Below are 16,198 nucleotides of genomic sequence, written 5' to 3' on the forward strand. Positions count from 1 at the left end.
GACGAGACATGAAAGAGGTCAAAGGCACTGAGTTGTGATTGGTTGAGAGGATGTTTGTGGGCGCTGAGACCATACAATATACAAGGAAAGAAACAGAGAAAGAGAGAGTTGAAAAGGACAATCTTTGATTAGGTATCGGTTGATGTGGTGAAGCCGTGGACTCTTGTGGGCAAATTGGTAATCTAGATGAAGGCCATCATGAACATGAACATTGACATTTGACATAAACTTAAGTGGTGTTGCACAATTAAATTAAAGTTGTACAAGAAACACAGGGGAAGAGAATATGTAGAATTGCAATTGGAAATATAGTTGTTAATGTTACATCAGATAAGATCATTTTATTTACGTGCGTATGATATAATTTTATCTTATATAATATAATAAATTATATTTCCATAGCGAAAACATTTTAGTTTACTCAATTTTATTTTATTTTTGGTATATCGACCCTATTGAGGTGAGTTGTTCCTGGTATTCTTACAAATTTCAACTCTTTGAACTGACTATAAAACTAATATAGAGTCAGGGCTTAATCACATTTAAAGCTCATCCTCCTTCTTCAAAGATATATTTGATAAGGATCGAACTCGAGTTCTATCCTGCTTCATTCAATCTGAGTTAACAATTGAGCTACACATATTCCTTTAATTCACCCATTTAAATGACAACAAATAGACTCATTTAATTATATTTAGCCATATTTGTTTTGCAAATTTATTTTTACTATCACATAATTCTATGTATTGTAATTTAAGTATGAGTTTAATTTTTCTCATGTTGTAGAAATAAATTATCTCCTATATACATCAAAATATGTGATGTCCATGAGAGGCAATATGAGTAGAAGAGTGAGAGAAAAAAATATGGATCCAAATACTTTTATGTATATATAGGAGATAATTTAATGAAAAATATTATAACCTTTTTTAAGTATAGTAGGAAATTAAAAATTTATCAGCAGAATTGAATTTTTTTTTTTTTTTTTTTTTGATAACAAGCAGAATTGAATTTGATTCTTCACATTGAGTGAGATCTAATTCTTTTTACAATGGAAGTCTTTAAAAGTATAAGAATCAACATTAATAATTTCGAAAAAATATCAGGATATAGAAATAAGCTACTAGGTGAGTGAGGTTTAAATTATAGTAACTCATAGTCATAATGAGTATTGTACAGAAAATGTAATTGTCTAGACACATTTTTGTTGATTAGTTTAAGTAGGACGCTGAGACATTAAAACTTAAATATATTAAATGAAAATTAAATATTTAATATTTTAATTAATTGAAAATATTAATAAACCAGTGCAAGTCTTACACTTTGATTAATTGATCCTCCCACTTTCATAATACGTCTTTAGAGTATTGGTTATCAATGATAATAAAAATAAAAATAAAAATTTATAACTACGTAACTTAAAATTAATTAAGAAGAATAAATGGTTATGCTTTTCATTATGAGGAATGCAATTCGGTATTACTTACTTCCATATATATATATATATATATATATATATATATATATATATATATATATATATATATAGAGGTAGGATCCTTTGACACCAGTGTCAAATTTGAAGTTTGACACCTCATTTGAGAGCCGTTAGATAAAAAAAAATCAACGGTATCACATGCTTACAAATCAGAGTCGTTGATCTATTTTGATCTAACGGCTCTCAGATGAGGTGTCAAACTTTAAATTTGACACTGGTGTCAAAGGATATATATATATATATATATATATATATATATATATATATATATATATATATATATATATATATATATTCCAGCCGCTTCACGTCCAACAAATAAATTTGAGGAATTATAATCATGCAAAGGTGAGTGAAAGCATTAAATGCGAGAAATCAAAATAAATCAACGGTGTAAGATTTATTGCTAGATGTCTACTAGCCGAAGAAATAATATCGTTGAGTGTTTTGTAATACACTATATAATACTAGATAAGATAAAATAAATATTTTTGACAAAGATACTCTTTAATAAAAAATTTATATAATTCTTCCAAATATATCATATGATATTAATTTTTATAGAAATCTATCAATTTGTCCAAAAATATATTAATTTTTATAAAAATAAAAATCTCCAATATTTTAAAAAATTATATATCGAAAAAAATTATTTAAAATATTAATATTCAAATAATATATTAATTCTTGAGAATTGCACTGGTCAGCGATGTCAGTACATCAACCCCTTATCAAGTCTAATCCCCCCTCGGGCTTGATTAAGTTATAAGAGATTCTGTTGTATAAGCTTATATTATACGATAGTTACACCAAACATCTAAAAATGTCATATACATATAATATAAACATATATTATCAAGTCTTATACATTACACCAAACAGACCCTTATATTTCTTCGTGCAAGATGTTTTCCTTTCTGAGATACCTTTCCTGAAACTTGCATGCCCCCTTCAGAATTGACAAGCCGGTTTATCGCTAACCCTAGTTTTTCTGAGTTACGGCAAATCTCACTGGTAAAGGGCTGCCCTTGCTAAGTGACTTGGAACTTGGAGTTATGCCTTTCCGCCTTTAAGTTATGAATCACTTACATGAAAACTTCATCTTTTTTCACGGGATGTTTACCCTTCTAAGATGTCTTTGACTTAGATGTCCCTTATAGGTAGGGATGTGCATAATGTCCAAATAATTCAAACCATTTTAAAAATTGAACTAAACCAATTAAAAAAATCAATTTTTTTTTTTAAAACAGTTCATAAAATCCATCCACTCTTTAATTTTGGATGTGGTTTGGATATCCATTTATCAAATGGTTTGGATATGTTGGATAACCAAACCATATCCATTTTTTTTCTTTAATCACTTTTTATTTTTACTTTTTAACCTTAAGGGTAGGGGTGTAAATGAGCTGAGTCGAGCCAAGCTTTAACTTAAACGAGTCAAGTCTATGAAAAATATTTTGAGCTTGGCTTGACTCATTAGTTTGGTACGAGCTAAATTCTAGGCTTGACTTGGCTTGTTTATAAAAAATTAAAGGCTTGGTTTGACTCATTTATAAATATAAAATGTATTTTTCTAAACTCACACACGTCCAAATGTTGAGACTATAAATGCATCAAATTTTGTATTCCTTCGTCAGAGAAAAAACAATCATATAACTCACTCAGTGCTCATATATTTTAAGATCGAATAATGAGTTATGCAATTTCTTCTTAAACATTGATCCAGCTTATGAAATATAGAATGTGGGATAAGAATATTTCAAGAAAAGTATGTAATATAGACTAACCTTTAAAAAATTTCAGTGATAACAGTTTGTAATATTAAAAAAAAATAACAATTACTATGATCTTTATTAAAATAACTAAACATACCCGACAAACAATTGAATCTCATTTCATGGCACCATCATTCCCATCCTCTAATTGGAACAAAGAAGTTAACAATTAATATCCACTGACAACACCTAACCAAAGAAAAAAAGCTACCTATTAGCATTACTAGTCTACTACCAGACCTCATTCTACTCCAGGGAAACTTAGCACTTACCCCAAAGTCTACCAGCACCTTCATACGAGCAATTTGATATAAAAATAGGGTTAGTGATTCAGTGACATAAAACTTATTATTTATTATAATAATATATCGGGCCAGCTCACGGGCTTTCAAGTCAAGTCTCATTAAATTAGGCTTGGGCTTGTTTGCTGAACAAGTTTTTTTTTAAAGCTTGAGCCCATTCTATTTATTAAACAAGTCACACCAAGCCAAGCTTAAAGCAAGTCAAGCCTTGGGCCTTTGACAAGCCGCTCGGCTCATTTACTCTCCACCTAAGGGAATAATAAGAAGGGTGGTGGAAGAGCATTTATAGCATTTAATGGAAATTCGCATGTCCCCAAGACAGTGTCGAAGGAGGTTTCACAAGTTCCGAGCTTTAGTTTGATGACTCCAACATTTGATCTGAGTCATAATAGCAATTCCAAAAGTGGTTATGGTAGTTCTGCCTCATTTTTGCTCCATCTTGAGGTACAGGATCAACCACAACCACCACCACATCTGCACCAAAATCAAAGGAAACAAAGGCAATGTTTGTCACCTGAGCTTCATCAATGTTTTGTTGACGCGCTTCAACAACTGGTGGAGCACGAGTTAGATTATATATAATTAAGCAAGGCCTATTTAGTTCTATCTCCTATGGATTGGGTTGGTATGTCTAATTTGAATTTGGGAATCCCAACTTCTCTAATCTGGAATTGAAATTGTAGGTCTTGAACCTAATTGGTTTATTCTGTTTTGCACTGGCCACATCTAAACAGATTAGAGAACTTTGATAATCGGCTTATGATTCAAAATCAGTTTCGATTTAAAACCAATTTTGAATTAAAATCGATTTTCAATCAAAATTGCTTATAAACCATAAACTGGTTTGGAAAAAATCGGTTTGGTTTGGTTTTTGATTGCTCTATGCACATCCCTACTTATAGGAAAACTTAATCTTTTTTCACTTCACGAGATGTTTTTTTTTTTTTGAAATATCTTTAACTTAGACATCCCTCGTAGGAAAGCTTAATGTTCTTTGCGGAACGTTTTCCCTTCTGTGTTGTATTTAACTTAGATATCTCTTATAAGAAAACTTAATGTTCTTCGTTGGAGGTTTTTCAATATTAAAAAATACAGTGCAAAATATTTCTTTCTGGATGCCATATCTTGAAGTATTCAGCGAGGGGGTTTTATCAATTTTTTTACGGGATCTGAAATTCTTCTCTCCTTTTGTCATCTTCAAAGTTGATATACTTTTCTGATCTTGCTCTTAATTCTTCTACAGATTAAATGGTCTTCTTTCAAGCTGTCAATGATCAAATGTAATGAGACATGTGGATCCAAGTCTCTTACAAGTAAAGCTTCATCAAAGAAGCGATTTAGGCAATCCCACAAAGATTCATGGGATCTTTGTTTCATTGCTTTTAATGCATGAGTGATTTCGTATTGTGCTTTACTTGTTGTAAATCTTATCAAGAATTAGTGAGATAAATCTTCCTAGTTATTAATTGAATTTAGGGGTAGAGAAGAGTACCACCTTAAAGCTACTTCTTTTAGGGTAGTTGGAAACAATATGCAACTGCTAGCATCCGAGATCTCTTGCGCCATTATATTTGTTTGGAACTGCTCCAGTTGTTCTTGTGAATATCCATTTCGCCTATATTTCTTAGCGGAAATTTTTATATCTTTTGGCATGGGGATATCCATTATCTCTGGGTTGAAAGGATGAAAAACTTTTGAAATGGTTTTTTCGGGGAGTATGCACATAATGAATGTTTTAATCTCCTACGTGGAAGGAAGTTCGACTATGGGGTGGAGGTACATTTTTATTTTCTGTCTCTTTCATGTTTGGAGCGGGTTGTGTCTTTGATTGTGCTTGTTCTTCATTATGATCAAAATGGTAGATATTTTCATCAAAATTAAATATAATTGATGTTCATCCACTGCTTGTTGCTGGAGCTTCTTGAGTATCAGTAATTTGCATTCTTGGTTTTCCAGCCTAAGCTGTTGTTGTTTAAGAGTGTCAAGAATTTGAAGATTAGTGGTTGTTAGCTGCTAGGGGGTTTGGTCATTTTGTGGCAGAGAGGTTAGGGTGATGGATGCTTTTCTAACATTTTTGGGACAATTTTGTGATCTATTTTTTGGATTTGGGCATCTTGCTCATGGTATTAACCGTACTTTTATTTTTGGAGCGGGAATATAAATTTATGGTTTTCTACAAACGACACCAATAATCAGTCCAAGAGAAGTTGGGCCTGACCACACAAGGTTGAGCCACGTCCAAGTAAGGCTTGAAAGATGATTGTTATGTGATCTGCTGGGCTGCTACGTAAGATGGTGCCTTGGGATGGTTGAATTGGCGCTTGATAGTTTGCTTGCTTGATACAGATAGAAGGGTATCTACAACACACTCTGACGTTCAAGTCAGTGTTTGAGAAATAAGCTTAAGTAATTTGTAAAGATGATCATACCTGAGCTTTGAGCTTTTATTTTACAGTTACGAGATGACCTGCTTAAATCGTCTTAGTATAACGACATATGCCCTCATTGGTGGACTGTGGTGGCTTTGTTAGCCTATCCCGTCTATGGGATGCCTCTAGTGAGCTGTGATTCATAGCCTTAGCTGTAATCTTGTGTCTGTCCTTTAGTTATTGACTACTAAGGTGGCTTATGAGCCATGTGCTGCTGTTAGTCTAATTGTATGCTTGCGGGATTGCATTTATGCGTGATGTACATTTTTTAAATTATATTGAAATGAACCATATGTTATGGTCTATTTTATATTTATCTCTGTTTTCCAAACAAAGATGATAACACGTGCAAATATGCTATGTCCAATTTTGTTTGCTTGAAATTCAATTCTATTATGGGATGCAGTTGGTATTCATTAAAAAATTTAATAAAGCTAAAAAACAAGTGCTAGACATGGCTTCATGATTTATCATTAATTATTATAAAACAAATGAAAACATTCGACGAGAAACGACACCATAATCTTAAGACGGAGTTTTCAAATCTAATCATATTAAATCAGAATATTTTGGAGTTTTGATTTAAATATTAAAACTGTTCCGGCCGGCCCAATTAGCTAGCCCAGTTAAGATGACTCACTATAAAGGGGACCAAGCCACCTCAGCCTGACAACCTCTGTTGCATCAGCGTTGCTGTCACCTGTGCTGCTACAATAGATCCCAACGTAAGACACCAAAATGGCTTATGTTGGGAGGTTTCCCATCCTTTTTGCCTCCCCAGACACTAGGAATACACTTTTAGGGATTCTGCTCCCTCTCCCCCAACTTTCTCCCTGCACAGCGACTGCTGCATACATTACAATAGCTGCAAAGTGCCTTGCCCATGCAAAGCCAGACTACATTGGTTCTTCCCCATAATAGTTGACTTCCTTCTCTCCCTCTCCTTGGTGAGACCTATAAATATCCCCTCAGTCTTCATTATGAGGGCAGACTACATTATTTATTGTGTAAGTCGTTGTTACCTTATTAACTTGGAGAGCCATTGTAGCCACCTCGACACCATCCCCCATTATTTCACACCACACCTAGGACCCCTTGATCAATATTAGTGCATACTATTGCTGTTCGAAGCACCCCTAAATAGATCATCACATCCCTTGGGGTTACATATGTGGCTCTCATACCACACTAACGGTTCAAAAACCTTTTTCGAGCTACTGTTTATAAAAGTTGAATTATTTTAGGTGGGTGATTAAGACCAAAAGTAATAAAATATTTTTAGTCATGCTCTTAGTTAACTTTTATATGCTTATTAATAATCACAAATCGGTTGGCCCAGTCACCATATAACCATGATTAATATCGACCAAAGTCTGATTATTGTTCAATTTATCATTTTATGCATACTTAAATACTTAATAAATTTATTTTTAATTGATTCATAAATACATTATGGTACAAGTGATTTTTTGCAGCCAACTTTGCCTTAATACGGCTTCATATCATGTCAATCAATTTGTAACTGAAAAAGAAAATATGTTTATATATTGGCTTTTTGACCATTGTGTCCTTAATTACATAACAAAATACCACTTTGCCCTCGTATCAAAAAAATTCATCTATCTTCCCTTGTTTGGCTGTTGACCACACAATTTACTCGAGTACATTACCTATATAATCGAGTATATTGTATGGAATAGCAAGTACTCGAGTACAATACATTTATACTCGAGTATTGTTCGTCATCTGGGTCTTTTTGGACATTTACTCGAGTATAGGATCCAGATACACGAGTATTTGCTGTTCTGCGCAATATACTGGAGTTCATGGGTCATGAACTCGAGTAAATGAGACCGAATTTCCTACGAATATTTTCAACGCGTAGCTCTCAAAAAGTTATGTGAAATAAAAAAAGTATCTAATTCGGACACCGAGTCAAAAGTTATGACCTTTCGAAATTTTACTCTGAAATTTTCAAAATTTTGCAATGCCAATAGATTTTGTGATCCCACAAAGCTCTTCCTCAGGTTATCCGATTCAAATCCAATATTATAAGTACATGACTATAGAAACTTGTTTGATCCAAAAAATCTCTTGTAAAAAATTTAACTGTAAAACTTCGAAAGACCATATTTTTTGGATCAAACAAGTTTTGTGGGTATCACAAAATCTATTGGCATTACAAAATTTTAAAAATTTGAGAGTAAAATTTTGGAATGCCAAAACTTTTAACTCGGGTATTCGAATCAGTTGCTTTTTTGTGCCAAAAATTTGCCATTTGGTCCAAAAAATGCTTCTTTATGACTCGTTTGGCATATTTTATCTTTGTGAAATGATATTATTAAAGTTTTTACTTTCAAACACTAACAAATAATCCCCTGGAAATTTTCCAACGCGTAGCACTCGAAAAATTATGTGAAATAAAAAAAAACACCTGAGTAAAAACATATGGTCTTTCGAAGTTTTATAGTTAAATTGTTTTTACGAAATTTTTTTGACCAAACAAATTTCTATTGTCATATACTCAGAGCAGGGTGGAATGAAATGGCGCAGTGCATCTACTTTTTTGTGTGATCGCAAAATCCCCCTGAAGTTAAAAGGAAAATTCTATAAAACGGCAGTAAGACCGGCAATGCTATATGGAGCGGAATGCTGGCCAGCACATAGGCAACATGAGCATAAGATGAGAGTAGCAGAGATGAGGATGTTAAGGTGGATGTGTGGTTACACAAGGATGGATAAGATAAGAAATGAAGATATTCGACGAAAGGTCGGAGTAGTACCGGTAACCGAGAAGATGAAAGAACATAGATTGAGGTGGTTTGGGCACGTGATGAGAAGGCCTATGGATGCTCCTGTAAGAATAGAAGTTTGTTACCAAGAGCTAAACACAAAAAGAGGCAGAGGTAGGCCAAAGCTTACTTGGGGGAAGGTAGTAAAACAAGATTTAATGGAGTGGGATATAGATTGGCGGACAGTATGTCTTAGAACGGAATGGAGAAAAACTATAAGTATGGTGGAGGGTTAGACCCGCTGTTATTCCTATGTTCCAGATGGTCTCTTTTTAGTCCTTTTCCCCTTCATTTCCCCCACTTCTTCTTGTCCCTTTCTTTTTTACTTTTATTTATTTATATATTCATATATTTTTATTTTATTTTATTTTATTTTATTTTATCTTATTTTATTTTATTTATTTATTTACTTTTTTACTTTTTTTCAACCGTTTTGTATCTTTCATGTGGGTTCATCTACCACCGACCCCAATTAATTTGGGATAAAGATGTTGTTGATGTTGATGTTGTTGAAATTTCTATAGCCATATACACATAATATTGGACTTGACTTGAGCAACCTGAAGAGAAGTTTTGTGGGTATCACAAAACTTATTGACATTACAAAATTTTGGAAATTTTAGAGTAAAACTTAGGTAAGCCATAACTTTTAACTCAAGTGTTCGAATCAGATGCTTTTTTTATTCCACATAACTTTTCTAGAGCTATGTGTTGAAAAATCCCCGTAGCAAATTTGGTCTCATTTACTTGAGTACATGACTCATATACTCGAGTATATTGCGTGGAACACCAAATACTCGAGTATCTGGGTCCTATACTCGAGTAAATTTTCAAAAAAATCCCATATGACGAACAATACTCGAGTATTTGCTGTTCCACGCAATATACTCGAGTACCTGGGTCATGTACTCGAGTATATTACGCGGTCAACGGTTAAATAGGTGAAATATTTTGATACGAAGGAAAAATGATATTTTTTTTATGTAATTACAGGCACAATGGTCAAAAGGCCCATTTATGAGTCATTTCAAATTTTAAATATAAATAAAAATTAAAAAAATGTTAAATTAACATAGGATAGTGCTCTCTTAATTTGGAACTTTGAGAGTCTATTGAATCGTAGTTTTCATTTCATATTTGTTGAAACTCTTAAGAACCAACATAGATATCAGATAAAGGATAATACTTCATCCTAAATTCCAAATGCAGAGTAACTCGTCTAAAATCTATGTTGCACATTTTTGTATTTTATTTTAGGGTTCAATGAATGTTCTTCTAAAGGACATAAATTTGTGTCTTTTTAAGTTATAACACTATGTCTTACTAGTAAGAAATAGTTATAATATGAATAATTACTCTTTTTGTCTCTCCACATAAATTGACATGACTGAGGAGAGAGGAAAAAAATTCATATTATATTTATGTCTTACTGATAAGACAAGACAGTGTTAAACACTAAAAAGATACGACTTGTGTTGTTTAAAACCACAAACCTTTTTCATTTATTTTATTGGTATAGTGGTATTTGAAGATTGGAATTAATTGTTGGGAAATCTATAATACGATAACGTTAGAAGCTTTTATAAGCCACATAATATTTTCGTGGATAGTGCTGTCAGAAAGGTTATATCTTGTATCTTAGATAACGTGAAATCTGTGGATTAATGATGTTTATGGAGGAGACAAGGATAAATGCTGACACAAACAATAAGCAATAAAAAGAAGGTGATACATGCACGGTAACATTTAAAAAGACTATGATTTGAAACAGATTTATTCCTTTATATAGAAAATAATATAAATTATTAAAAAGGTTATTACCCAACACCTTAAGATTTTGGGTTAAGTAGTTCTTAACATGATATCAGAGCTTCAGTGACCACAAGATCACGAGTTCGATCATCACCGCCCTCAATTTTCAAGTGGAATTAAAGAAAAAGCATAAAAAAGGGAGCGTTTGGTAGAGAAGAATTTTTTTTTTTTGTCCGAGAATCTCGATTTTCAAAAATATGATTTTTATATTCAGTTTACGATAATATCTAAAAATTTAAAATTTAAAAAAATTCAGTTTCCCGAGAATCCGGCCAAAATCCTTGTACCAAACGCGTCCATAGATAAACAAAAAATTGGGCCTGTGAGAGGGTGTGTGCTTCAAGTCCAAAGGGCTCTAGTGTAAGAGAGTGTGTTAGTGAAGAATATAAATCATTAAAAAGACCCTCATCCCGACGCCTTAAAATTTTGAGTTGTATTTATTAAAGAGTTTATCTGACCATGGATAAACCGGATTCTCCAAAAAAATTACATAAGCGCCGGACCATGGAGGGACTGGTCTTCCAAAAAGTGTAGTATTTTATCTGCTAATATATTAGGTAGTTGATTGGTCCTATTATTAGCCGAAGTCTAGCTTCAACAAATTTTATAATACCATTTGCTCGAGTAAAACGTTTAAGGGAAAAGTTCTTGTAGTTTCTAAATTCTAATGTTGTCATCTGACTGCAATTGATTAATTGTGCATCTAATCTTTTTTCCTTCGCTCCCCCCCTCTCGAAAAAATGACATATATTCTTCCTGCAAACAATTCTGAAACGCTAAAATCAGCCAAGCTGATCAACGATTCAATGAAGTAAATAACCATCTTGAATTCCAAACAACAAAAGCGTACAATTGTTGGTTCCCATACATACGCAATGGCTCTTAAAAAATTGTGTTCGTATGAGGAAAACAAAATGCTCGCTCCATTTTATTGAACCTGTTTGAACAAATTCTCATAAAAACATTTGGGGGTATTCTCTTATTAAATAACCCTTTCTTCTCATTTACTCTCTTCTTTTGCCTGGCTTCTCTATGTCCCTCCAATGCTTTCTTCTTTTTTTTTTTTTTTTCCATTTTGAATTGGAAGGCCTTCCCTTCATATATTGCATAATTAATCGATGGTTGGCATATCAACATTTAGGAAGATCTTTCGGTGGTGGTATCAGTGATTGCTTAGGACCTTTACCATTATCCACCAAAAATGCCATCTTTAGCCCCCATGTTGTATGCACCTCCAAATGGCAATGCAAGAACCAAACTCCTGTCAAATACAAGGAATTAAAATAAAATTATGAAGAGATTGATAAAAGATCCAATAGGCATAGGAAATATTTAAGTACTATGATGAATTTGGTGCTCCCTTAAAACAGACAGTGAAAAATTCGTAAGTTTTATATTAAAAATTATGTGAAAAACTCATTCCTAAATTTTTATTGCCAATTTTTAAGAGTATACTAAGCTTGATGCATATGTTTTATATAAAGGGAAAATTCCGTTGTATAAGATTCCCTGACTTGTGAGGATACTAACTCGTGACCTTCCAATCATAAGGAGCCACCTTACTACTGACTTAAAGCTCGCCTCTACTGGTATAATGTATTTAGGACTAAGAATTTTTACCTGGATTATCTGCTCTGAATCTAATTGCAGTCCACCCTCCAGCTGGTACTCCAAGTGTGTTCCTTTCAACAGGATCAACAAGGTTAAATTTCTTTGGATCAGTTTTGGGATTGTAATTTCCTAGTCCTCTACCAACAATAAAGAAATTGAACCCATGAAGATGAATAGGATGGTTCTCAGGTGCAATGATCCCGGTATCTTGCATAACAAGCTGAACTGTGGCATTAAATGGTAGCCTATAAAGCTTTGTGCCACTTGTGGTGTTCAAATTTGCTGGTCCAGCACCTGAGTAGTTGAACACATGGGGTGGTTTTGCTGGGAAATCTGTGGTGAAAACCCCATTGATGTTGAAATAATGTGCTTGAAGTAAGGCAGTGGTTGGCATAACAAACGTCACATTATTGACAGCACCCACCACCCTACTCCCATTTGCAGCTTTGCAAGATGGACATGGGTTAATCCCCAAACCCACAGTGAAGAAAAGTGAATGATCAACTGTTAGTGGGACATTGACAGGGTATTTTTGTGAATTAAGGCCTTTAAGAGAGTTGACAAAGTTGTTAGCAACTTGGGTAGCATTTTGTGGAGGTGGGGTGGTGAGAATTGTAGGGGTATTAGCAAGAGTGCCAGTGTAATGCAATGTAGCTGTAGCAGTCAAATTGTCCACAGCCACTGGTGCATCCATGAAAGGTGAAGCTGCTACCAAGTACTTTCCAGATTTTTGGTCAGCAGTTAAAAGTACATCAGTGGTTTGGCCAGGAGCTATCAAAATTGTTTCAATCTTGAATGGCTTTACATATGTGGCATCAACTTCTACCACAGTAAGCTTGTGGCCAGCAATCTTGAAGAATAGCTCCTCATTGAGCGCAGCATTGATAATTCTCAGCAAGTAGGTCTTGCCACTCTCCACAGGCAGATTGTAAACTTCTACATATATTCCCAAAAATAATAAAGAAAGGGAAGAAGCTTAGTTTGAAATTAATGAAAATATTTCATGCCATAGTTTAGATAATGGTTGAACAGCAAAAGATACCGTGTGTAGAAGAACAATTGGACACTGTCCCTGGAAGGCCATTGATGGTATGAGCATCTGAGACATTTGGTGCTAATCCTGATTTTAGAGCTTCATTGATAATAGCCTCAGTGTCAGATTTCCACCATTCTCCTACAATTTACCACCAAAGTGAATTTTAATTTAAGTTCTAATTAATGCTATTGAAAGACCAAGTAACTTAAAAGGGAATAGAAAAATCTGAAGGGTATAATTATTTTAGCTCACCTAATACCAAAACCAATTCATCATCTGGCTTTGGGAAAGGATAAGGCACACCTCGCTTTGGCAAGATAACTAAGGCACCATGCACAGTTGACCTTAGCCAGTTAACATGTGCATGCCAAAGAAGTGTTCCTCTTTGCCCTGTAATGGTGAAGTTGTACACATAGGTATGGCCTGGCTGAATTGGGCACTGTGTGATGTATGCAGGCCCATCAGCCCAACCGGTTCGCAATTGCCTCACACCATGCCTGCCAAAGTAGTAATCACTCTAATTATTGTATTGAATTTCAATTAGTGTTATAAAATTCGAATCAGTCATTAACTCGGTTGTAATACTGGGATACTTAGTTATTAAGTTATTAGTTCAACCAATAAGTTATTAGTTCTCCTTTTTGAATTGAATTTATACAATAGAATATTAAAATATAGGGTTTAAGTTTTCTTATGTTGTAGGATTGTATGAGAGAAAAAAAAGTAAAGAGGAGTTAAATGTGGGTTCCATAATTTATATTAAAAAAGAAAAAAAAAATTTAATTGGCACGAAAAATGAATTTGTGTAGAAAAATGATTTACTCTCATGTAGCATGAGAGTATTATTTCCCAAAAATATAATAATAAAAACATTATAATAAGCATATGGCTGTGACTGGTGATTAATGTTCCATACCAATATACTTGCATAATCGATTAGATGACTCGAACGGACAAGTTGATGGTCAGTGATCCAATTTTTTTTTTTTTTTGCAAAGACCAGTGATCCAATTTTCGATTCAACCAACCAGACCGACCAGTCCGGTCTAGTTTTTATAACACTGATATGAATATTGTGTAATTAGATGAAAACATTTTTTACAATAAGGTCCATTGCTTATTTTTTGTGCAATATTTTCTGTAACGTGAAGCAAATAAAAAGAAATATTTGACATCTCACCAGTGGATGGTAACATTGTGGTTGACTTGGTTGACGACTTTGACCAGCACTGTATCATCTTCCCTGGCGTAAAGAGTGGGTCCTGGGAACTTCCCATTAATGGTGACAATGGGTTTGCTAGAACATAATCTGGTGGTATTCTTCGTCACCACCTGCACCCATTACCAAAATTAGCTCACCCTCTTAGGAATCTTTTATAATGCACGCTTGTGGTTGGAAAGAATAGACTGATTAACCATTTTTTGGTGCTGATTAGGAGGTATACCTTCCATGTAACTAGAATTCTAAAGATACTCGTTATATTCAGTTTTGAAACAGAATCAAAGCTTCAAAATTAATAATTGTGATTACTCTACTTGCGCATAACAAAATAAAGATAAGAGCTTATGTTACCATAATCTTTCAGAAATAATAATATTGATGTTGCCATTGATCTTAGGTTATGATATATGTTCTTATAAATTACTCTAAAAAAAGAACTTGTTAATTCTCTTTTAATTAGTTGGACTTTTGGTACCATGATTTGGTATTGGCGAAGTCTTTGATTCGAAAGTCCAGAATAGCCTAATTGCGCCAAGGACATTCTTATATTATTTTTAGGGGATTACAGTTTTTTTTTTTAAAAAAAAAATAAACAAAAATAAATATGACCTGTTTAATTATGTTCTGTTTTTTATTCTTCTTAAAATTATTTTATAGAGTAGTTAATAAAATAAGTATTTTCTGTGTTTTTTTTTAAAAAAAAATACAAGACAGAAACAATTGAAATATAATCTATAAATTTGATTCTAGAAACTAAAATGTAGATATAATTTTTAGAATTATTTTTACAAAACAAACTTTATCAAACAAGTTTTTTTATTTTTTTATTCTGAAAATTAAAGAATTATTTTTAAAAATAAAATTCAAACATACCCTATTACTTAAATAATATGGAGGAGTCACAAGTTCGCATTTAGCTTAAGAGGAATACCCTAAAAATGTATTTAACATAAAAAGCAATACAAGCACAATTTCACCAATGTATTTAACATAAAAATGGAATACCCTAAGCTGCTCTAGAAGTTGTCATATCATTATTTTAATTTCAATGGAAAAATGATCTCAACCTCTACAAAATCTAGACCTATCTTTTTTAGAACTTGACAGAAAATTACTTGATGAAAGCTTAAGCTTCCACTCTCATAAAAAGAGAGATCCTTAGGTGCTTCTAAAACAAGAATTTTTTCTGGATCATTAAATATGTATCATATTAACTATAACATTTAAAATGTAGTTCAAGTAAAGTAAGAGATAGTAATGGGCCACATCTAAAATGCATGAAGCAATGCACCCCACAAAAGGCCAAGAAAGAATGGTTCACTTACATGGAATTTGTAGTGCCTCACTCTGCACTCTACCAAAGCCGGAAAAATGCAAGCAATCAGAAGTAGAACTCGAACCCAAGAATCCATTTCACTCACTCACTTTCTTTTAGCACCTATCTTTTTTTTATCGTACAACTTATGTATTTATGTTGCATTCATAAATGACTGGCCAACGCACGCTTTTATAGGCTGAAACAGGCATTGCTACCACGTCGTTTTAACTTGGTTAGGTGAGTGATGGAGGCATTCTTGGAAATTAAGCCTAAGTAGGGGGAGAAAAGGACAAATTAAACCAGGTTATCTCATTATATCTTGCATGTCACATAAAGTCGTACATAATGGGAATAGGTGTATTTTGGAATTGAAGTTATTAACCTCCTTAATTAGACACATTTG

General features: G+C 33.3%; 1 protein-coding gene across 2 annotated transcripts; it reads right to left on the minus strand.

Moving 5' to 3' along the window:
- Positions 1–11,471: 11,471 nt before the first annotated feature.
- On the minus strand, positions 11,472–15,913 carry LOC133295151 (laccase-4-like). 2 transcript variants are annotated; one of them, XM_061493946.1, is made up of 6 exons: positions 15,803–15,913; positions 14,436–14,587; positions 13,508–13,752; positions 13,262–13,393; positions 12,229–13,152; positions 11,472–11,869 (listed from the first exon to the last, which is right to left on the minus strand). In XM_061493946.1, the coding sequence occupies exons 1-6, from the start codon at positions 15,887–15,889 to the stop codon at positions 11,739–11,741; spliced, it is 1,671 nt and encodes a 556-aa protein (XP_061349930.1). In that variant the 5' UTR covers positions 15,890–15,913; the 3' UTR covers positions 11,472–11,738. The 2 variants fall into 2 exon arrangements, with proteins under 2 accessions (XP_061349930.1, XP_061349929.1); XM_061493945.1 differs by having other exon boundaries at positions 12,229–13,155.
- Positions 15,914–16,198: the final 285 nt, after the last annotated feature.

This window comes from Gastrolobium bilobum, unplaced genomic scaffold (assembly GCF_033153095.1).
Source record: "Gastrolobium bilobum isolate Gb01-03AN ecotype WA unplaced genomic scaffold, APGP_CSIRO_Gbil_v1 utg33915, whole genome shotgun sequence".
In the NCBI taxonomy this organism is placed as follows: domain Eukaryota; kingdom Viridiplantae; phylum Streptophyta; class Magnoliopsida; order Fabales; family Fabaceae; genus Gastrolobium; species Gastrolobium bilobum.